Source organism: Fringilla coelebs, assembly GCF_963513975.1.
Source record: "Fringilla coelebs genome assembly, chromosome: 19".
NCBI classification, from domain to species: domain Eukaryota; kingdom Metazoa; phylum Chordata; class Aves; order Passeriformes; family Fringillidae; genus Fringilla; species Fringilla coelebs.
Window position 1 is genome coordinate 10,682,106 of NC_140045.1, and position 23,158 is coordinate 10,705,263.

The following is a 23,158-nucleotide window of genomic DNA, read 5'->3' on the forward strand; positions in this document are numbered from 1 at the left end:
AACTGACTGTGTGCATTTAATCTCATTAGACAATGTTTTACACAGTTTTCATATGCAAAAGAATTTTTTAAAAACAAATTTACAAATGGCACAGCCATCACACCAGACGTGTTCTTCCTCCTTTCCACACTGCACTTCCAGGCACAGACTGAGGAGCAAATATTCTTTACAGCAGAAACCAAATTGTTAAACTATGCACACAAACAGATAAATATGCAAATTCCCAGTGTATAATACAATTATAAGAAATTGAAAATGAGGATAGCTTCAATATCCACTGGTTTACTGGCTACAAGATCCTGAAATTTCCTTCACCTTGGACAGTGATGGATCTACATGTACAGCCCACTCTTCAGCTGGGGCTTGAAGAGTCAATCTGAGTGAAAATGCTTCCAGTTTCATACAGATATGGCTGGGTACTGTAGAGATACCCCATACCCCACATCCCCATCATTTCTGCCTGGGGTTACTCTACAGAGATCACTGAGCACTGGCACACATTGCACAGATTCTGTCCCACTTGGAATGTGTGCTGTACCCACGCTCTGTCCATGCTGGGTGGATGCTCCTGGAGTTTCAGGGTGTCCCAGGACACAGCCAGGGCTTCCATCCCACCCAGGACAACAGGGAATACTTAACACTCATGCTACAGCAGGTACAACACTTCTTTTTCCACTTTCACATTGGAGCTGGAAAGGAGGTAAGGACTCCCTGAGTGTTTTCTGGAATGCCTGGAAATTGCCTATTTATGGATCAATACCCTAATATGGATAGAGATATCAAAGAGGGCAGCACACCTCTGAGCTGCCAGGTGTGCAGACAGCCTGGGTGACTTTTTGTGCCCCAAATCAGTGTCCAGGGAGCCCCAGGCCTGTGGAGTGTGGACATACCCCGGGCCCAACAGCCCAGACACATCCCACCACTACACACAGGCACTTTTTTCTCCTGGAAACCAGAAATCCAGCTCCTCCAGGTATTTCATTTCTGTTTGGGGGAGCAGGCTGCAGTGGTATTTGATTCCTCTCAGACATGCCCATGGAAGCAGGCTGGGGCTGCCTGCAGGTGACAGGGCTGCTGCTCAGATGGGAAGGGTAATGTTGCCTGACACTGCCTGTGCTGCTGGAACCCAGGACTGGGCACACATGTCACACTGACTAAAGGCTGTGCAAACACAAAGCCTCAGCCCTCCTGTCGTGGGCATTTATGGTACCAAATGAATATTTCATGTGTGACACTAAAATAGCAACAATTCTGTGAGCAACCAGTAACAGGCCTCTGTAATTTTGGTGTAACCCTTCCAGTTCACATTCTATCTCAAAAGAAGACTTAATATGTTTATACTACAGCTCTAAAGATAGTGTAGAGTTATCTGAGCTATTATTTTAAATCAGTCTGCAGGAAAAACTGAAGCAGAGCCAACAGAGTGTCCAGCATGGATCAGCTTTCCCCACTCCTGGGCAGTGTGGATTTATTTCAAGTTTCAAGTAGCATCACCCTGAGAAATTGTGCATGGAGCCAACTCAATAAAAGGTAAACCTAAAATGTTTTGGCCTTACATGTTAAAGTCTTGTGTCCCTACTAGGATAACTGAATATGTGTTCATTTATATTTCACAAAATTATTTTGAAAACCACTGCTTTGAGCAAGTAGGTTTTTAACATACAGAACCCATAGGGACATCATTATCACTTATGGGGACCATAATAATAAAATTTCACTGATTTTCTACCATCAAAACCTGTTTGGGGCTCTACATCCTTCTTTGGATGCAGTTCCTACCATTTGAAAGACACGAAAATGTTATTTTTGCCTTCAGAAAGGAGCAGCTGAGAAAAACTTGAAGCCCAAAATGAAGAGTGATCCCTTATTTAGCTGAACCCAATGAAATTAAAGTCATGCTCTCGAGATAAAACAAACAAATGAGTGTTTAAGTCTATATACAGATGTGCAATGGGGGGGGAGAGGAAGAAAATACACTGAACTTAAAAAAATAATGTTTCAGTTTTTTTCATACTTCCTTTTAAACCTAAACATGGCATTTCATATGCAAGTGTTTTCTGAATGAGCTTCTCAATGCTGACCTCTTTCCTGGGAGGTTTTTGTTTGGAACTCTGAGCTCATCTACCTGGAGAGTCAGAAATAAATTTCATTTCTGATTCAACACTGAATCTGAAGCAAACTCTTCATTAACTCTGGTATAGCTAAACAGATTTTTTAATGTCTCCAGTGCCATTCTGCAATAATGCCACATATGAAAAACAGGATTTCAATTATTCAAAACATGCAGAAAGCACTTCCAGCAGTTTATACACCTTCTCCTACTCAGGTTCCTCAGGAAGTTTTTTTTTTAAAAAAGCAGACTAAAACCTCAGGCAATCATTTACCTGCAGATAAAGTGGAGCCAAAAAGACCCCAAGTGAGTTCATTCCCTGAGCACAGCCTGCAGGACAGCCCAGCCCTTCAGTGAGCAGTGCCCAGGGAAGCTTTTCCTGAGATTCCAGCACCCACATGGAGCAGGGAGAACAAGGCCAGAGGATCCATCCCATGTTTCCAGCAGGGTTGTTGTCCCAGTGACAGCCCTGTGTCACCATAGCAACTTTCACCAAGAAGTCACAATGCACCCAAACGAACTCTGAGCTAAATTAACTTATTGCATGTCACCAGTGAGAAATGACTGTTCAGAGGTAATTTTCTGTACTAATATGTAATAGAGTTAACTCTCTAAATTGAATTAAATTAATTAAATGCCACTCCCAGTAAATCAGATTCTATTACATGAATGTTAAAAGAAATTAAAGATGTTTTAATAAAGATTACTAATAATAACTTAATATTATTACTTCATTTTAATTCAAAAATTCTGCTCAGTTTATTTTAGACACATGTCTTCCCCTCACTAGGAAGGAATACCTAATTACTCCACATGCATTACACATAGTTATTTCATAGAAATGGGCTTAGACTTAGCTAAAAGAAGTAACACCAGCACTTTAAGAAGAAATACAGTTTGGTTTAATAAGTCACATCCCAAGATTCTTCCTCCCCACTCACACTTTGGGTACACTCACTGAGTTTACATGAGTCAATGAGTGTGTCCAGTTCCCAAAGGGTTTCATTTCTGCTTTTTACAGAAAAAAATGAAAATGTCCTCCAGTAAAGCCAATTGCAAACAAAGAGGAAAACACCATGTCTGCCTAGGCAGGGTACAAAAATAACAGCCCTTTAATGGCTTTGCAGATCTATCTAACAATGCATTATTAAGTTTGTGTTTTAAAGTAGATTTTTGCACTTTGGAGGACAGACAGCTGGGAGGCAAATCTATAAATGCTCCCAATTTCTCATGTAAATAAAAAGTGAAAATTGCCAGCTGATGGTGTTTGTGCTGTCCCACCACCCTGACTTGAACTTGTAACACATCATCCACTTTGGCAAAACCAGGGGCTATTAAACAATAATCACTTCTCAGAATTAGGAACCCCATGATTCAGTTTTATCCATTACTGGGGTTTCAGGAAGAAGCTGTGCTTGTGCTCAGAAGGCAGCTGGTGACAGCAGAGGGAGCACAAGGAGCTGTCACATCTGCCACTGGCCACAGGGTGACAATGACATCAGCCCCATCACCAGCTCAGCTCAACACCCAGAGGAAAGGCAGCACTGCCACTAAAAGTATAAATATGGTAAATATGGTAAATAAGGATTAAAACATTCTCTGAATCTCCAGCAAATGTGAGTTAAGGCTCTGACAATCCTGTGGGGTGGAACAAGATGAGCTTCAACATCCCACCTCCAGTCCAGGTATCAGTAAAATGAGATTATGGATTGAAGTGTTCAGTGTTACTATGCATCTAAATTATTATCCACAGATTGTTAATTAGAATTATATATTTTTTTTAAGTCTTAGTAGCTATAATAAGGCACCAAATCACAAAGTCTTCTACAGATAGCTGAAGGAAGGAATAGCTGAACAACTGAGGAGGCTGAAGACAACCTCTCACCTGATTTCTCAGAATGATCACTGGACAAGATTAGAGATAACTAACGAAGAAAAAAAATTAAACTATTACTCTTGGAAACTGGCAGGAAGATATGGGAGCTGTAGCAAGATATGAATTACGATGGAGCCCATGTCAGAAAGGCGGCACTGAACACATTTTCTTCCTGTTTCACTCTGAAGCCTTTCTCCTGTTTTGAAAGGAAATGCTAGGTGCTCACATGTACAGCAGGAAAGAACTGTCAGTGCAGGACAGGACAGCCTGACACCCCCAGCACCTGCAGGAAGGCTTCTCATGGTTTGTCAATCAGGCCCAAACAAGTGCAGTGGGAAATTAAAGCAAGGAATATATTTAGATGTATACTTCAGGGAAGTACCTGAAGGGGGAAAATGGGTGGTGATTAAACAGGAGAAATGGGGAGTGAAAAAGAAACTGCACATTATCAAATCAAGGTTTTTATGGGATAAGGTATCTGAAACTTGGGAGTTTTCCACGAGTTCAGGGACAGAAAAGTGAAAGAGAAGAATTAGCACTGGCCTGAACAGCCTGGATTACAGAGCTATGCAATGGGGTGAGCCTGAAAGGCACAGAAAATAAATCAGCCTTGGGTTTTACTTGTAAACAGCAGCAGGTTACTGTCCACAGATGAACTCAGGGGCTGCTTAATAACTCCCCAATGACAGTGTGCTGGTTTTGGCTGGGACAGTTCATTTTCTTACAGGAGCTGGTGTGAGGCTGTGGTTTGGATGTGTGCTGATAACCCAGGGTGTTTTTGTTACTGCTGAGTGGTGCTCACAGGGAGCCAAGGCCTGCTCTGCTCCTCACCCCTGCCACGATGCCGGGGGGACACCAGGAGTGGGAGGGGACACAGCCAGGACAGCTGAACCCAGCTGAGCTGAGGGAATACTCCACAGCAGATGGTGCCATGATCACCACACTGAGCTGGGGGAGAAGGAGGAAGATGGGCATGTTTGGGGTGGTGGTGTTTGTCTTCCCCAGGCACTGCTCCCTGTGATGGAGCCCTGCTGTCAGGGAGGGCTGAGCACCTGCCTGCCATGGCAGTGGGGAATCAACTCCCTGCTTTGCTTTGCCTGTGTGTGTGACTTTTGCTCTACTTATTAAACTGTTTGAGTTTTCTCACTTTTACTCCTCCAATTCTCTCCACATCCTGCCAGGGGAAAGTGAGCCCCAGCTCCTGCCTGGGGTTAAACCACGACATACAGATTCTGCATTTAAAAAAAATAATTCTCCACTAAGTAGAAGGTGTTCCAAAGAAGAAAAACATAAATTATTATAGTTTGAAAAACAGCCTGAAAATGGTAGCACCAGGGAAAGCTGGATGGGCTGTTCAGTAAAAAACAGGAGACACAAAAAGGTCTATGCAGAGGAGGGGAAGATCAGCTCTCCTGGGCCAAGCAGCCAAGGAGAAGGGGTTCTAACAAAGAAGGGGCTTAAGTTACAGCAAAGACAGACTGAATATGAAGATGCCTTTCCAACAATACTCAATACACCTTCCAAGAACATCTGTTGGGCCTTTTTGAGAGAGGGGAGAGGGTTAAGACCATCCCTTTTTGCTCATCTAAAGGGATATATCTAGTGCTGTGATAGCAAGACCTCAAGGTGGCATTTGAATTTTTAACAGAGTTGAAGAATCATCAATTCTCTCAATTAGTAACTCATGTGCTTCAGAACAGAAGTTCAGGAGAGCCTGTCTGGCCTCCTAAAGGTGAAAGAATCTGGTTAATGAAAAAAAAAAAGACAGCAACAGTAGCCAAGTCAGAAATTCTGCCTGAAATGTTAAGAGCATCCTGGTAAGAGGAGGACAGGTCTTCAGGAGACTATGCTAAAACAGAGAACAACTTCTGCTAACATGGGAAGGTCACCAGGAGCCTGAGTCACACCAAGTTCAGCTGTTCCCACGGGGCAGGTGACAATAACAGTGGCTGCCACGCCCAGGGCAGGATTCAGTGGTGCTGTTAAACACAGGTCCCACAAGAAGCTGAGCATGAGCCACTGCTGCCACCCCACAGGGGCAGGATGCCTGCAGGGAAAATCACCTCCTCTCTGGATGCTAAGGCACTCTGCACTGCCTGAACCAGTTCAGGAATAACCTGAAGGATCAGGTGCACCATGCACACCTGAGCAGAAGCTTTGGAGCATTTACCAGAGTGTGAGCTGGTTAAAGAGACATTTTAAACAGTGCTGTAGGATTTGTAAAGTATGGGCTACCACCTTTAACAACTCAGGAAAAACATTAAAATAATCTAGCAAAACACAGGGAAGCAAAGGGTTCTCAAAGTAGAGGAATGTCAAAACCAGACAGTCAACAAGAGAACACAAAGGTCCCTCAGGCCAAACACTTCACACACAGTGTAAAAGAATCAAAAACACGTTTTCATTCCCTTCCTTTTCCCAAGATAACTCTCTGCAGCATTTGTACAGTAACTATTCCAGGAGCACCTACCAGTGTTACAGTTCAAAGTGGATTTCATCCTGTCTTTTCCTTAGAAACCCAGCATGTATCTCAAAACAATCATTACCAAAGAGAGCTAATGCATTTCCTGATGAACCTCTCCTCCAGCTCACAGTCTGCAGATCTTATCAACATTATATTTATATGCCTTACAAGCCTCCTCCAGGTAGCAAGATGATAATCTAATAATGGAAAGTGGTCAGCACGCTCCAGATAAATCAAAGCTGATAGGTCATTTTTTCATGGGAAACTGTTAGCTGCCTTCTCCATGAAAACCTGTGTGAGCCAGGCCTCAAGACAGAGAAGAAACTGCCTTCATGGCCATGTTTCTCTAAAAGAACAATAAAAGTGAACAGCAGACTATAGTTCAGAGAGTAAAGGGAGAAGGAAGTACAGTGATGAACAGTGCACTTATATTTTTTGGTATAAAATCACTTCCAAGGAAACAAATCTCTGCAGGGTGGGGAGGAGATGTGGGATGGGTGTTTGTTGCAACCAGTAGATACAAAAGTGGCATCTTACAAAGGAAATACTGGGGCATATATGCTCTGATGGAGGGCAAATATCAGACAACATTCTATTCATAATTGGAAAACAGTTATTTTACAAGCAGACTGACAGAAGAATAGAGCATTTGCCAATGCCTGAGCTGCTGCAATGCCAAAAGAGCAGCAGTTTGACTATTTCACAGCCCACATGCTCCACACACTGCACTGGGGAACAGCAGCAGGGAGAAAAACACCCACTGTGGGGAGATAAATCCCCATAACCCAGCAAGCAGCTTGATCAGAACCAACACCATCATCCCTGTGCAGCTGGGTTAAAATTTATCTGTTAAAATACCCAGTTGTCCACAACTGTATTGGCAGTTTTGTTGCTGGGAAAGCAAACTGGGATTTATCTGAGAGCACTTCCCACTGACAATTAGTCTAGACTAGAAAAGCCTGGCTGGTGTTACCCAGTCTGTGCTTGCTCTCTCTTCAAAGGGTGTTCTTGGAGAGAGAATGTCCTAGGCTAGAAATGCATCTGACAATGGATCAGGTAAAGAGAAATGTGATGATGCACAGGTTGTCCTGCTGCCTTCAAGCAGGGTATCAACCCTTACAACCTAGAGCATTTGAAAAGTGCTTTTAACCAACTGTGTCCAGTGTTGGAAAACTTCCATTTTTACCTAATTCTAGAACTAACTACTTACAGATCAGGCTCTTGCCATCTTCCACCCAACAAACCCACATCATTCCTAACTGAGGAAACAGAAAAAACAATATTTTGCCTGTATTTCTATTATGAGCACATGCCTAAATTTGCAGAACAGCAAACTAGAACAGATCACCTCTAAGGAGAATAAAAACTACCTGAGGAGCACTAGGATTTACTTGAGCCCTTACCTGCTTTTCCATTCCCAGAAGAGGAATCTGCAAAGCTCACAAGGCAAGCACTGACCAGTGATACCTTAAGTTTTACCTTTCACACTTTCCAGATTCTGTAGTGCCTGTGTGACTCTGAACTTCATATCAAGTGTTAGCAGGTTCTCTTCAGAGTTTAGTGAGACAAAACAATCCTTTTCCAGCCTGGAGCTTTTGAGCTGTTTCAGGCCCAGAAAGAGTAAAGAACAGCAAATTGAGGAGAGCCATCTGGGAGGATGGGACTTCACAACCTGGAGCTGTAATTGGACAATTAACCCCAATACCAAAATGGAGCAAAACTTATGAAAGTGTGAAAACTTGGGACCTGGGGTCTATCTTGGGTGTAGCCCTGGCTGGGCTCTTGTACTGCCCCAGGTGTATCTTCTGAAAGCCTTTAAATAAATGTGGTGTTGTGAGGTTCTCAGGACGAGGTGAGAGATGAGCACTTGTCTCATGTTCTCAGAAGGCTGATATGATATGATATTAAAAGAAATACTATACTAAAAGTATACTAAAGAAAGAAAAAGGATACATCAGAAGGCTAAACTAGAATGATCATGAAAGCTCGTGACTGACTCCTCAGAGTCCAGCCCAGCTGATGGCGATTGGTCATTAATTAAAAATAATTCACATGGAACCAATCAAAGATGCACCTGTTGGTAAACAATCTCCAGACCACATTCCCAAGCAATCAGATAATTATTGTTCTCATTCTTTTCTGAGGCTTCTCAGCTTCCTAGGAGAAGAAATCCTGGCAAAAAGGATTTTTCAGAAAATACCATAGTGACAAATAAATCCCTATTTTATTCCTTTAACACTGTCTAGCCTCTGTTCCAGGCAGCCTCCCCAGGCATCACCAGGACTGGAGGTGCTACCTGGAGCAAAGCAGCAACTCCAGGCAAGGACATCAAAGCACCTCTGAGGGGGCAGCTGCTCTGTAAATCCAGCTTGGAGAACATTAGGAAGAATATATTTCATGGTTACGTCTTTTAGCTTCAAATAACCCCCGAGTTATGTGTTTGTTTGTTTTACTTTAAGAGATAAATGTTTTCCCAAAAGCCTGTACTAATTGCTTTGGTGTGTTGTTGTCTGAAAAGAGCATTTCTTTGAAAGCTGGGGAATCTATGGCTTCTCGGGAGCTACAGAAGATTTAAACCTTCAGAAGTGTCAGTGCTTGCTTGCAGGGCTCAGGGTGTCCAGCCCTGACAAACCCTCTCTCCTGCAAAAATTATCAATGCAAATCTCTCTTTGGGCACCTTTGACTTGCAAACCAGCAAGACACACAGAGAAAGAGCTACAAACCCAAATAATGTTTACCACAGATAATTCACACATTTACTGTTTACCTTTTCTCCTTCACTTCACAATGACAATGCTGAAGATACTCATAATATTTCTTGCACTTGTGAGAGCAAAAAGCTTACTAAATACCTCACAGTCACTCCACTTGAAAGAAAAGCAGGTAGGAAACCAAAGTATTTCCTTTAGTATTTTAACTCCAATTCTCCCAACTCATCCTTCTTGCTTTGTCTCCTTGACTATGCAAATTGCTCCTCCTGTCTGCTTCAATCTTTTTGCATTTTCTACTCCTCTTCACCCAGTACTGGACTCACAAATTACCTCCATCCTCTATTCTGTGCAGGCTGTAAAATGGTAATTACTCCTCTATCAGAGAAGTGATAGCTCAGTGGGTTTTATGAACAAATTCATGTTTGTTTAAAGATACTTATAGCAGCAGAACACCCCCATGATAACGTTTATCAAAAAGAAAACATTTTTGTGCTCCAAAGCCTTAACGTATGGCCACAGGTTATCATTAAGTTATCAAGTGACTGCATATTAAGATCTAATTGAAGAACTTATTGCAGGGCTCCCCCTCCTTCTGCAATGATGATTTATGGCACATTTTGTCACTACAATGTGCAGCAGTTCAGTACAAACACAGCACTTAACTAACAAGATGACAGAGGCAGATATTCAAGCACAAGCTATAAATACTCAAATGAGTCAGAGGTTGTAAATCTGTTGTAAATCATACCTGATTTGTAGGCTGGAACACATTTTCTCATCTTATGGAAAAAGCCTCTGCTGGTTCCTACAGTAATATGACACGAACTAGAAAAACTCAAGACTTTTCTTTTTAAAAAAGACTGTTTGTGTTACACTCTATCAGAATTCTACTTAAAATCCTGATGAGATTCTCTGAAAAGTTTCATTTTCCCTTCTTTCCTATGGAACTACCACTAAACATCAGTAACATCTATCAGAGGGAGCACATTAACAATATACACAAACTTCATTTCTGTATGACCAGAATGGAGGTTATAGGAAGGTGATTCACACACACATGAGCACAGGCAGAAACCATTCTAACAGCCCATTTGGGCAGGGTAAGTAAAGAATCAATTTCAAAATATGCAATAATCTACATGGCTGATTTGGAAATGAAAACACCCCAGCTTTGGAAAGAGTTATGCTGCAACTCCTGTCATCCCAACAGAAATGCCAGAGCAGGGGATGGGATCTCAGATATTTTCATCCATTCTTTTTTTTTTTTCCTTTTAACTCCCCTTTCTAATTGAGCAGACCATGTTCCTCCAGGTAAAATATACAGCTCTGCCTGTGGGACAGCAGATAACCTGAAGGGAGTATGCCAACATTTGTGACACCACAATGGTTTACCCAGCAACCACACACTGTTAAATGTTTTCTGTTCAGTCCCCCAAAATAAAATGTATGAAAGCAGAAACGTTGGCAGAGTAATCTCCCAGCCTGCAGACAACCTCCCTGACTCTGCAAGCTGCATATTAAAATCATCACACGCTGAGGAGTCCCAAGGCACACAGCCCAGACAGCCTGGGGGAGGGGACAGCTCCTCACCAGACCACAGATGGAAGGGAATGATGCTCAGCTCAGGAGCCTCTGCACCACTGGGACACAGGACAGGCAGTGCTGGACAGGCTGCTGAGTCCCAGGGTCACTGCAGCCACTCCAGCTCCTGCAATCCTGCTTCATCATTCCCCAGCACGAGCTGAAATTCCCATTTTCTCTTTGAAAAGCTCACCTCTCCCTGCCTGGTCCCATGCCATGAACATGCCAGACAGACCTACAGGGATCAAGAGGTCCAAGAAGCACAGATTGACCAGCTCTGCTTTACAGTAAAGGGATAAAAATATTTTCCAGCTGACATTTCTAATCAAAATATTTACCAAAATACTTTCTATGTTAGACTAACTGGAGTATACAGGCTTAACTATTTTTACTTCTCTGTTTGCAGATTTAGCACTTACCTTTATTGCATATAATGCTGGAGGGTTGGATGGATACTTTGCCTTTCAATTACCAGGGTGGATGTTTGAGTAACAAACCACTTAAGCTATTTTATATCAGCTTTAGACAAATGCATTCAGCTGAGTGCAGGCAAGGAACTGATCACCTGTGCTGACTAAACCTGCAGGAGGATGGCTGGAAGAGAAACAGGCAGCAAAACCCCCCCTGATAGTATTAATGACAAGCACAGCTCCCTTAAAGCCCCTGTAGTCATTAAATAACAGCCATTCCCATACTAGTGACCCTTTACCACACAGAATAGAGCTCACAATTACAGCTGAATGTTTTCATCAGAAAAGCCTTTAAACACAAAGTTTCTTGATCAAGTGCACATAAACTGGCAAGAGTTTATACATGTAAAATAAACACTAATAGCCTGTGCTCAATAGTCCTGTTCTGAAAAAAATTACCATAAAAGAACAACAACTTGAATGTGCAATAAAAACCTGCTCATTTCCCACCTCATCTAATTCTGCAGTGCTTCTCTGCAGCTGAACAGGAAGACTACTTTCATTTGTTTTCAAGTAATTGAGAAACATTTCAGGTCTTTATCAGCTCTCCAATCTTTCTTCTTTTCACATTCCCTAGAATTGTTGCCAACGGGGTATTTATAAAAGATCCAGCCTCACAAAAATACTCAGGAAAAAAACATTGCAAGGAAAAAAAAATAGAAACTGAAGGAGCTGTTATGTAGAGAAGATTTAAAGGGTTGGATCATTGTTAAAAAAGAGAAAAGAATTTGTTTCAGTGGATGCAAGAGCTGTGTGAGGGAGCACTCCTAGCCCTGGGCTCCAGCAGCAGGCACATACCTTTCCCCTAAGGGTGGAAATGCCTGTTTATTTTGGAAGGGTTTGTGCTCCACATCACAAATGGAAACATTCAGCTGGGGCTGAGGCCTCAGAGCAAGACTGAACTGACAACACACCACAAACACACCCCCACAGGAAACCTCCTTCCTTTTTCTTCCCTTCTCTTTCCTGAGGCCTCACCAGAGACTGAACCTGCAGCAGCCCAGATCAGCTCGGAGCTACATGCACAAACCACACGAGTTCATTACTGGCCAGCACAGCAACTCCACACCTCTGTGACAGAAAAAATCCATTAAAAACTATTAATTAAAAAGAATTAGACCTTGGGCACAGAAGAAGCCAACCCAAAAGGCAACCCCTCCCTCCCTCTCAAGCCTCAGCACCTGGCCCTTCCTGCCCACTTCAGCAAAGTGCTTCTCCTCCACCAACACTGCTGAGAGCAAACAAGGGACTGCACAAACACCCTGCCCCAGCCAGCTGAAAAACAAACTGAAAAACCCTTCCACATCCACCTGCACTTGCATGATTTCTTTTTCTCCCTAGGACCCAACTAGGTGCAAGCACCTCTCACTGCCATGGCAACCCAGTTGCAGAACTCAGTGACACACACATAAAATGAAGCAATTTTTTTTTTTAAGTTACCACAAAGAGCTCCATTAAATAATATTTATAAAGATCTTGGCTACCAAAATCTACATTTTGCAAAATGTCCAGCTCCAGTCCAGCTTTAATCTCTGATTTAATACATCCTGCCCACTGGCATGCATTACCTGCTGCAGTCCACTCACTCAGTTTTACTGTGCCATGCTGTCATCACAACTAATTTAATTGCTGTGTCCCAGATAGGAAATAAATTAACTAAATTCAATGATAATCCCTGTGTTGCCTTTTAGTTCTAGTAGCACATGTCACTTATCCTTGAAACTGTATAAAGCACTTGGTGCAGCACTGCAATAAAGTTTACAGTCAATTCTGAATATTGTAGGAAAAAGGTTCAGTCAGATTTTTTCCTCTCATTAATTTTGTATTAATATTTTATCTTGTATATTATTTTTTATTAATATTTTAGGAAATCCCTGCTACGTCTCATAAACTCATGCACATCCCTCCTAAAGATAAATGTAAGGAAGTGCACTATAAAGTGAAAATAAAACATTTCCACAGAGCAACCTGAAAAGCAAGGAGTATTTGCCAGACAAAGGAAATTCAAAGGGTCACTTACAGGACTGTAAACAACCCCTGAGCATGAGCAGGAGGTTTGGGTTCTGTGTAGGACAGGTTCCCCCTTCCAGTGATGCTGAACCACAAAAAGCTGCATCACTGCTCTGACAGATGAAACAATAAATGCCAAAGCTGCTTAATCTCTAACAGAACTATCCTTATCCACTGCTGTCTTCTCCCTGATCCGTATTTTATGGCAACAGAAGATGCTTAAATACACAGAAAAGGAACAAAAAAATCCAACAGATGGAGAAATGCAGTCCCTAAATTTGAAAGAAACAAACTCACAAGCATACCTGAAAAACTGAAATTATTAACTAGAAACTTAAACGTGGCAGTCACAAGCAATTAAAAGCAAAGCTGTCACAACCCAGACAGAAATAGTAACATCCCACAGAGGAAAAGCAGAAGGCTCTGTGTCTCACTCATAACAGAAATGAAGAGCCACTGCATTACCACGTGAAAATGAATTTAGTTACCCTGACAGCAAAAACATCTGCTGCTGAATTGTGATATTAAAAAGTCATTATAATCCATTATAGAACAGTGACACCTTTTCACACAGAAATGAGCTGATACAGAGAACAAAACAAGCAATACTGTGAAAACAGAACTCTTCCATTTAGGTAGAAATTGCTCTTATGTATCTTAATTCCAAGGTTTTTCATGTACCTAAGTTTTGGTGGGACTCACATACCTCTGCTCCCTTCTCCTGAAAGTAAAATCCAGTGTTATAAATGACATGAGATCTCACAGTGCAGATACTATAGAATTCAAACCAAAACTTTCTGACCTCTCCCTTTCTACACAGGAAAAACTTAGAAATAAAAGGACAGAGTTTCAATAAATTACTGTTACAGTATCTTCATCATGCAGTTATTACTTTATTTTTCTGAATTCATCTTACTGAAGTAATATTTAATTTCTGCTGTATAAATCATAAGAAGTGTTTGAAACATAAGTTGTTTAGTCCAGCCCTTATGTTAAGCTTGGCTCTTCTCTAATTCTCATTCTTTGGGACTCTGGGAAGCTCCACTTGCCTGTCTGTCACCCAATTACCCACCGAGAAATGACAATGCATTTGAGCTGGCTCAGAACTGAGACACAAAAAGATCTGTAAGCCATCAGATGCAGAAGAAAGACATTACCTTGCCTCTCTTCCTCCCCTTTCTGAAAGCCACAGCTTCATTAACTTTTCTCCCAGGGAAGCTGGCAGCCCAGTGCCCCCAAAGGGGAAGGCATTCCTTACCTCTGCTGCTTCCTGACCCTGCTGCAAAGCAGCTCCACTCACTTCCCAGGCAGAAAACCCACACAGAAAGAAAACCAGGCAGTGGTGGCAGCAGGGGAAATAGTTTCTTCTAAGCTCCATGAATTGAGTTTACACATTAAATTGAGTTGAATTGTGCAAGGGGAAAGGGGCAATTACTTGTCTTTGAAACAGATAAATAACTACTAACAACTAAATGGAAAACTGCATCTGTCTTGACAAAAGAGATGACACATGCTGTGTTATGGTTCACAGAAAATTAATCCATATATTCTTGTCAAAAGGCTGCCATAGAATACCCAGCAAGATAAGCCAAAGCTTATGCTGAGAATCCCAACAAAACTTTAGGAACATAACAATCCTAGTGAGATATACTCCCCTCATTAAACAGACACAATGAATAAAAGCACAAGCACATTTTTTTAAACAAGCTTATAAAAATATCAAACATTTCACAGAGAATAAACATGAATTTACCTTTGGTTTTTTGTTCAGCAGCCTGAAAGAAGAGAAGAACAAAACAAATCAACTACTTGTCAATACTGCAAATGATACCTAAAAATTACAGGACTGCAGGCCTACCTTTTTGCAGAAACTGCTTACATAAATCAGGCATTTGCTTCATTTAAGGACTAGAGAATTTTAGTTTAACTCCATGGGATAGAAATGTCTGCCTGAAGCCAGAAGCAGATGCCAAAGAGGAAGTGTAAAGAATGACAAGAGAGGGCAGCAGCCCCCTCCACCCACCCAGCCTTCCCTCTCCTGAGGGGCAGAGGCTTTCTGGACCCCCACTCTGAGTGTGAACCCTTGAGCACCCAGCAGAATTAACTTCTGTGACTTTGTCCAGCATCCCTTTGAATCCACCCACACCACCAGCTTTCACAGAAAACCTGTTTATTTTATATTCACAGAAGACCTGTTTATTTTATAATCTGTCTGGAATTTTTTATGATGCCTGATTTTTATACCTGAAAAGACAGCATTCAATTCTTATTTCAAATTAAAACTGTGCAATGCAGAAAATGAAGGAGGAGAATGCCCAGCAGTGAAAATGAGCCTGGGATGCCAGAGTGCCTCCAGCACCTGCTGGGGCTGATCCAGGCACTTGTGGCTGAGGAGTGGCCAGGGGAGCCAGGTGTGGGAGCAGCCCCTTGCCAGCAGGGCAGGGTGAGCATGGGCAGTGCCACAGCCCTGGCACAGCTGCTTGGGCAGGATTCTGTCACCACAGCCTGTCCCCAGGCCAGTGGCAATGGTCCAGTGCCAGGCTCACTCCCAGAAGTGAAGCTGCAGCATCAGGACCCACGGTCACATTTAAAAGTGAAGGGATCAATCCCAACAGGAACATGAACAAACCTTTTTCTGAGCACCTTCCTTCTTTTTCTTTTCTTCCTGCTTTTTCTTTTTCTTTTCTTCCATCAAATGTTCCTCTTCTTGTGTTTCTTGTTCTTTCTCCCTGATAAAAAGAAAGGTTACAAAGAGCTTTTCAGTAAGATGAAGTTTCTCTAGGAAGGTGAATAATCCATATTTGCATTGCTAACTTTCTACATCTCATGTCTAAAAAAGGCTGCTTCTAATGCTACAATAAAATCACTAAAAAAGAGCTGTTCCAAAATTGAAACCCACAACAAATAAAATAGCAGGCAGGGAGAATTCAGAAAGGACAGATTTTATTTGGAACCTCTTTCCACAATCACTCATAAGCACTGTTCAATATTAGCATATTCTAGGGAAAGAAAGTTTGAAACTGGAAAAAAAGAGGAACAAACCCAAGTAATTAATGCAAGTTCTGCTGGCTTTCAGCAGCTGTGATTCACAATATACCTTGAAGATCATGAGCAAGTACATTACTTTGCAACTATTTTTCTCTTTTTGATCAAACACATGCTGCATTAATTTTCCATACGCATCAATTTTGTTCTCAAGAGTTGTAAACTAAGGCCCAGATGAATTCCAATAATCATATTTTGTGCTCATCCTATAAATTCTAGCTGAAGAATTTGCATTAATGCAAAACAAGTCTGTTCTAGTATCATCTTTATTAGAAATTAACCTGAATCCTTCCAAAACCCATCTGAAACCTTCTTTTCTCTACTTCCTATGTCCATCACTGAAATAAATGGTTATAGCAATGACCCTCCCAACATCCTTTTCAATAAATACCAATGCAAATAATTCATTTACTTCTCTATAACTGCTTTATCTTCCTTGACAGCTCTTCAGGTCCTGATCATTTATCAGCCTCACAGATCTTCTGAGAGGGCTGTTTCTGATGGGCTGAAGCCATTACCATCACTATTATTAGATTCAAAGCCTTCCAATTACTCCTCAAGACCACTTTTAGCCTAATTTACTATTGCTTTACATTTAACCTGCCAAAGCCTGCAGCCCCCCTCCCTTTTCTTTGTTTGGATCTTTGTTGTTGTTTAAAAAAAGAGTATTTTAGTTACAAAACTCTTTCTTTTTGGTCACAATCTGTCAGACTGCTCTTTACCTAAAGGAGAAATAAACCACTCTTCAGATTTTGCACATGTGGCTTTAAACATTCCCCACGAAACATTTTGCCTCTTAACAAGTTTGCATTTTCCTACATAGTTTCCCTTTGTTATAAAAAAAAGAACATTGTAGCCTTCTGATATTTTGGTGCTGAAGGGCATTCTGGGATTTGGCTTTTTCTCTTGCCTGAAAATACTGATCCTGGCCACTGCAGATGCTTTCATGCTTACACAGATCCTGTATGGAGCTCCAGACTAAATTAAAAGCAGATTCCCTTTCCTTGTGTCACCACAAACTATAAACACTACAGAAAGCAATTCACAGCTCTAAACTTAGGTGTTAGTGCCTTTTTAAGGCACTTTACCGCACTCAGACTCTTTACAGAAGTGAGAGATATGGCAAGACCCAGGGTCTGGAATAGCAGCCAGAGGTTGGGCACATCTGGGAGCTCTTGGTGCACCACTGGAGGTCCAGACAGCTGAAATGGCATGAAGTATCTGTTTTTTATATACTGATTCACCTTCTGTCATGGCCAAAAATTCACCACCTGCTCAGCTTATGCCAGTTCCAAGGAGCCACCTTTTAAACCCTGTACTGTAAACTGAGGTTTGGGAAACATCTGCCCTTGGGAACTGCAGGTGGGGATTTGCATTACACTAAAAAAATGTTAAATCACACTTAAGACAAAGGAGCTTGAAACTGTACTTTTAAATGGCTTCTTCTAGAACTTTGCAAAAAGTGATGACTTAGGTTGCCAAAAGAAACTGAGTTGAAACTGTGATAGATTTTCCTTTATCCCTGTTCGCTCAGTGGAGAACAGAAGTCCCCAGGACCTCAGAAACTACAAAGAAACAACATCCAGTCCCTTCATTTGCAGTGCTCCCTACCCAAGTCACAGCAGACTCTACAAAGGCCCTGTTCCAGTGAACTCCCCCCAAGCTCTCAGACTATTGCCAGAGAAGTTCAGCTTTTTCTGGTTTTTGAAAGCAGGTGAATGAAACAAGTCCATGTAAAATGAGAAACTTTTTGGTTTCCCCTTGCTGGTATTTAAGAAACCCCATGCCATTACAGCCATTCCAGAACACCACAGTTACATTGAAATCCCCTTCAATACTCAGGGCAATATTTAAAAACAAAAACAAAAAACCACACACAAAAACAAACCACCACCGCCACCACTTTGCCTAACAAGCAGAGTTTTCTTTAAGCTATAAAAGTACATATTACCCAACTTCCTTGTTAGGCCTCTTTTTTAATATCAAGTTCTTTTCCAAAAATACCAGGCTGAAAGGGATCTTAAGGATCAGCTGGTCCAACCTTTCTTGGTCCAGCCAAACCTTTAAAGTGTCCAACCCCGGGGATCAACTCTCACCACTGCCAAAATCATTCCTTACACTGCACTCCACTATCAATTTTTGTTTCCAGGCAATGCAGTGGAATTTCCAAATATTCCAAATTTCAGGTTAGTGGATTTTCCAAATCCAAGAAGAGCAAATATTTTGCTCCACTAAGAATACAACATATTTTATTACCATATTAGCACAGCAATTACAACATCAGAGGTAGAAGTGCCACTCCTCACAAAAACCTGAGGTTTGGTTGTGGGGTTATTTTTTCATTTCTGAGATTAAAATAGCCTCGGATTAGCTCAGAAAATGATACTGCAAATTTTAATGGAGCTCAATTTTCAAAACTGATTTACATAATGACACTTCTGAATACATGTGCTTTAAATATGCTTAAAATAGAAATAAAGCTCCAAGCGGCCTCTCAGATGGCAACTCTTGCTGTCACTTTTAGGCAGAAATTAGTCATCTAAGAGCAAAACAAAAGGAAAACAATAAAAACATGGCTATATAAAGTTTGATTACGTTGTCAAAGGCACATGTTGCAGCTTTACTTCCTGAGCGACAATTTAATCTTTATTGCAGGAAATAGGCTAAAACATTTATGAATACAAAGCTCATGTTCTAAAGCAGGAGTGTCTCAGAATATCCCTGTAGGAGTTTGCCTTGTTCTTACATATGGATCTGAATGGGGAGGGATTTTTATGAGCAAGGAGTTTTACTACAGAATCAAGTGGTGTTTTCACAGATTGCAAATTGCTTATGAAATCCAAGCCTAATCCAAGGTTATCTTTAGAGTGCATGTGCTTGAGAGCTCTCTCAGAACAGGAAAGCAAGAGGAGCTGCAGGTCATGGCCACAACAACTCCAGCACTGTGGCTCTGGCCTGTCACTGCCTGCTGCTGAAAGGTTTATTAATTCCTTTAAAAAATTAACAAATCTAGGCTGATTCATTTTTTAAGCTATGTAAGAAGTTGAGTTTTCTAGGTGGATTGCTTCCACAGCTTAAGGCACAGCTGGTATTGTGGATCAGCACTGAGGGGACATTCTGGATGCATTTTACAATATTCCTTTTGGGAACAGTGTTCTTCAACAACCTTCAGGTAGAGCCTATTTGTATTATTGCCCATACAGTGTTTTAGAGTTCAGAAGTTCCTGCAGTAATTGAGGGCTAAACACAGACCTGTCTCTCTTGTCATTCTATGTCACACTGCTCCTAACCTCCAACAACCTCATTAATTTTGTTGTATAAGCAAGATGCTAAAGGTTTATTTAATAACAGAGGAAAACTGCCTTTTCAGCACAGCATTCCTAATCCTTGCCTACAGATGCCTTTGTCTGGTTTAGCCAACATACTTTAATTCCAAGATACCTCTTGCACCTTAAATCCTACTTTATGCTGGAATAAACTCCCCTGACAGTTGTGGAAGTTGCTCTTACTGACAGAAATCCTACAACTTGCACACAGCTGCTCAAGCACTGCTCTGGTTTTGACTTTCCTCATCATACAAGAGGCCATTGTGCATTCCTGCACAGGCATTTTTCCTAACAGTGATGATGGGAGGGAAAAAAATGGAAAAAAAAATCTTATAACTAGAATTGTAAGGAACTGGCAAATAATCATCCAAATGCAGACTGTGGAGGCTTTATGGAAGGAATTACTAGATCCATGCATTGTTCCAGGTGATAACAGATAACAGAGGGTTTTGGACAGCATAGACATGAGCTCTCAAAGACAAGTTCTCCAAATCTGGTATGAAACAGAAAGGAAGAAAATTACTACTTAGGAGATTCTTCAACATCTCACTGTAAGAAAGAAGTAGCTGAAATTTTGAAGGTGGAAAAGAGCTTGAAGGGTGGTGATGAAATGGGATCAAAAATTAACATCAAAACAAGAGCATCAAACTCTGGAAAGGCAGGCTTTGATTCCTTCAGGACACCTGAAATACTGTCCCATATGAAGAGGCAGGTGCTGTTTCTTGGAAGTCACCAGGAATCTCAACAACAATGCAGATATCCACATGTACAGCAGGAATCCTACACAAAGCAGGAGGTCACCAGAGCATCTGCAATCTTTGTTTTCACAAGTGCTGGAACAGATAAACTAAAATTCTGTATTTGTCTATTGCTAATTTTGTTTCCTGCTTCATCTTTTCACGGTCCAGCTCTGTGACCTTTGCACAGTAAATATGGGTGAAGGGAAGGAGCTGGTATGACTGTTAAAGTGCCAGCTTTGTTCCCTTGATATCCAGGCTCAGTCATTAATCAAAAAGAGTCAAGCTGGTCCCTAATTACAAGCTCTCCAATCACCTCAAAAAAGAAAGCAGCATGCAAAACTAGGTCAAATAAATAAGAAGGAAATATGAAAAAAAACCAGCGCAAACACAGGGGGACAAACTGAGAAAAGCCAGAAAAATACGAGCACCGTGCCTGTAAAAAGCAACAACAAACCAACCTTTAAGTACTTCATTAACATGCAAGAGGAAATATTAGTTTTGATTCTTGGTGGGGAAGGGGGAGCAGTGACAGATGACCCTGGGAGGGCTGAAGTGACAGTACTTTTCTTTCTGTTCCAGCCCTCCCTAAAGAGGTCAGCGGGGAACAGATGGCCAACAACGGCCGCGCTGCTGCGGAGCCGCAGATGACGACACCGATTCCTCCCAGGGATTTCTCCCAGGGATTTCTCCCAGGGATTTCATGGGCTCTGGCCAAGCTGGTGCCAGAGGCAGCAAAGCACCCACAGCCAGGCTGCTCCTGCCCCACCTCCATCCCTGCAATGGTCCATTCTGGCTTCCTTCCCAAAGCTCCAGCATGTGGGAACTTAAGGGACAAGGAATATTTTGAAGTCCTGGTTTTAACTTTTGTTTGCAGAGAGGGCTGATAAGACTTTGAGATAGACTAGAGTTTACTAGAGTGTAAAACAGATAATAGAGAATAGTGTAGTTTGTTATTAGGTGAGAAATTTAAGTTTTAGGATTTTTAGTATAGACATAAATAGGAAAAAGATGGAAGATTTTTAATGTTGTCTTTGTCTTCTTCTTACAGTGCTTTTCCTGTGCACTAAATCTAGTACAGATGATGCACCAAAACTTTTAATAAGATAACAATAAACAACAAACTGAACTTTCAATAAGCAACAAACTGAAGACCAAAAAAGTCCCATACATCTCTCCTTCCTAACACAAAACTGTTACAAAACAGTTTCCCCCATCAAGAGAACCCCCAGTGGGGGTCCAACAAGAGGAGCAAACAGCCATACAGGCAAAACACTCAAGATGTGTTTAAAAGTCCCTTTTCCCAAAATTTTAGATGATCTGGCTTCTCAGAAAAACTCACAGGAAATGGCAGGGAAGAAAAGAGATGGAGCTAAACATTTTGCTACCACCCCAAAGAGGAAATCAGGCCAGCAAAGGCAAGAACAGCTTAAAAATTCCTGAGAGAAATGGGATGCTCCCCCCCGGCTGGGCCTGCTGTCATTTTACCATGTCTAAGTCATTGCAGGTTACCTTAAAGCACGAGCAGGTGGATGGATGGCACTCTGGAAAAGCAGCAGATGGCAAGGACTGTACACATAACTTACAAGGGAAGAGAAAAAAACATCAGCAAGAGCTAACAAGGATCTGTGGAGGGGAAAAAAAAGCCTGTTGTTTTTTTTTCCTTACAGCATAGTGCCAGGTATTTTTGGAAAAGATGAAAGAGAAGCAACTAAACTACATACGTGACTTTTCAATCCCCATGGATATTTTTGTTAGTAAGAATATGATTGCCTTATTATTTAATAGTTTTAAGAACTATTATTTAGTAATTTTAAGGTACATAACAAAATTACAATAAAAACCCACAAAACCCCTCCCACAAGGCAGAGACCTGATGAATTTCTGTTGCAGTGTAACACCCGTCCAGCAGTAAAATTTTAATTAACCACTTTGCTGCTGGAAAAATGTGTCTACTTAGTTTCCAGAATATACCAAGTCATGGGGCTGGAAAACAATTAAGGAGGGACAATATTCAGAACACTGTGATGAACTCAAAATGCAGAAAAAAGGCAGAGAATCAGTGAGAAAAAGCACAGGGAACCATGTTTGGCAGGAAAAATCCTATATAAATGCAGCATAGGGAACAAGTGGCAGAACACCAGTTTTGGGGAGACAAAAAAGCAGGTGCTACAGTGGATTTCACTCCAAAGGCAAAGCAACAACTTGACAGGTGGTAGGAAATTCTTTATTGGATGTGCAGTGTCCAGCTTGGGATTTCTACAGCAAGAGACACATAGGTCAGCTGGAGAGAGCCCAGAAAACAGCACCAAGGAAATCAAAAATCACAGGCCCTTGGAAAAAACTCCACTTAATCTAAAGAGATGGCAACCCTGTTATTCAAAAAGGTGTTAAAGATGGAGGTAGAGAAGCAAGGAGTAAAATCTTTCTCCTTTAGCTATGGTAAGTAGCACTGAATTTAAATTGCAACAAAGAAGATTTGGATTAGGTAAAGAAAAATCCTCCACACTGAAGCATTTTTAAAAAACCCAACATTAAAATGTATACCAAGTCTTTATAAATATACATTTGGAGAAGAGGAAAAACATAAAAAGATTTATTTTTTATGAAGCAACTTGATGTAAGGCCACACCAACCCCTAGACACAAAACCAATAAAGAACTGGAGGTCTCTACCCATTTGCAAAGTGAAATCCTACAATCTCCTTTCCAGGGAATTAGTGGGGGAAAAGCCCCCAGTCACAGCACTGTGCACAAGATAAGTCCATGGAAGAGTTACAGGTACAGTTGTGAGCACACAGCTTGAAACTACAACTTGCAATTTGAAAG

At 41.4% G+C, this 23,158-nt stretch overlaps 1 protein-coding gene across 4 annotated transcripts in view; it reads right to left on the reverse strand.

Moving 5' to 3' along the window:
* TNRC6C (trinucleotide repeat containing adaptor 6C) overlaps positions 1 to 23,158 on the reverse strand; it is a 103,408-nt gene that overhangs the window by 66,633 nt on the left and 13,617 nt on the right. For all 4 annotated transcript variants that reach the window (XM_084218669.1, XM_084218671.1, XM_084218670.1 and 1 more), the window contains exons 2-3: positions 15,852 to 15,951; positions 14,976 to 14,997 (exon numbers count right to left, since the gene is read on the reverse strand). In XM_084218669.1, the coding sequence (XP_084074795.1) occupies positions 14,976 to 14,997; positions 15,852 to 15,914 (85 nt within the window). In that variant the 5' untranslated portion in view covers positions 15,915 to 15,951. The remainder of the gene's footprint in view (positions 1 to 14,975; positions 14,998 to 15,851; positions 15,952 to 23,158) is intronic.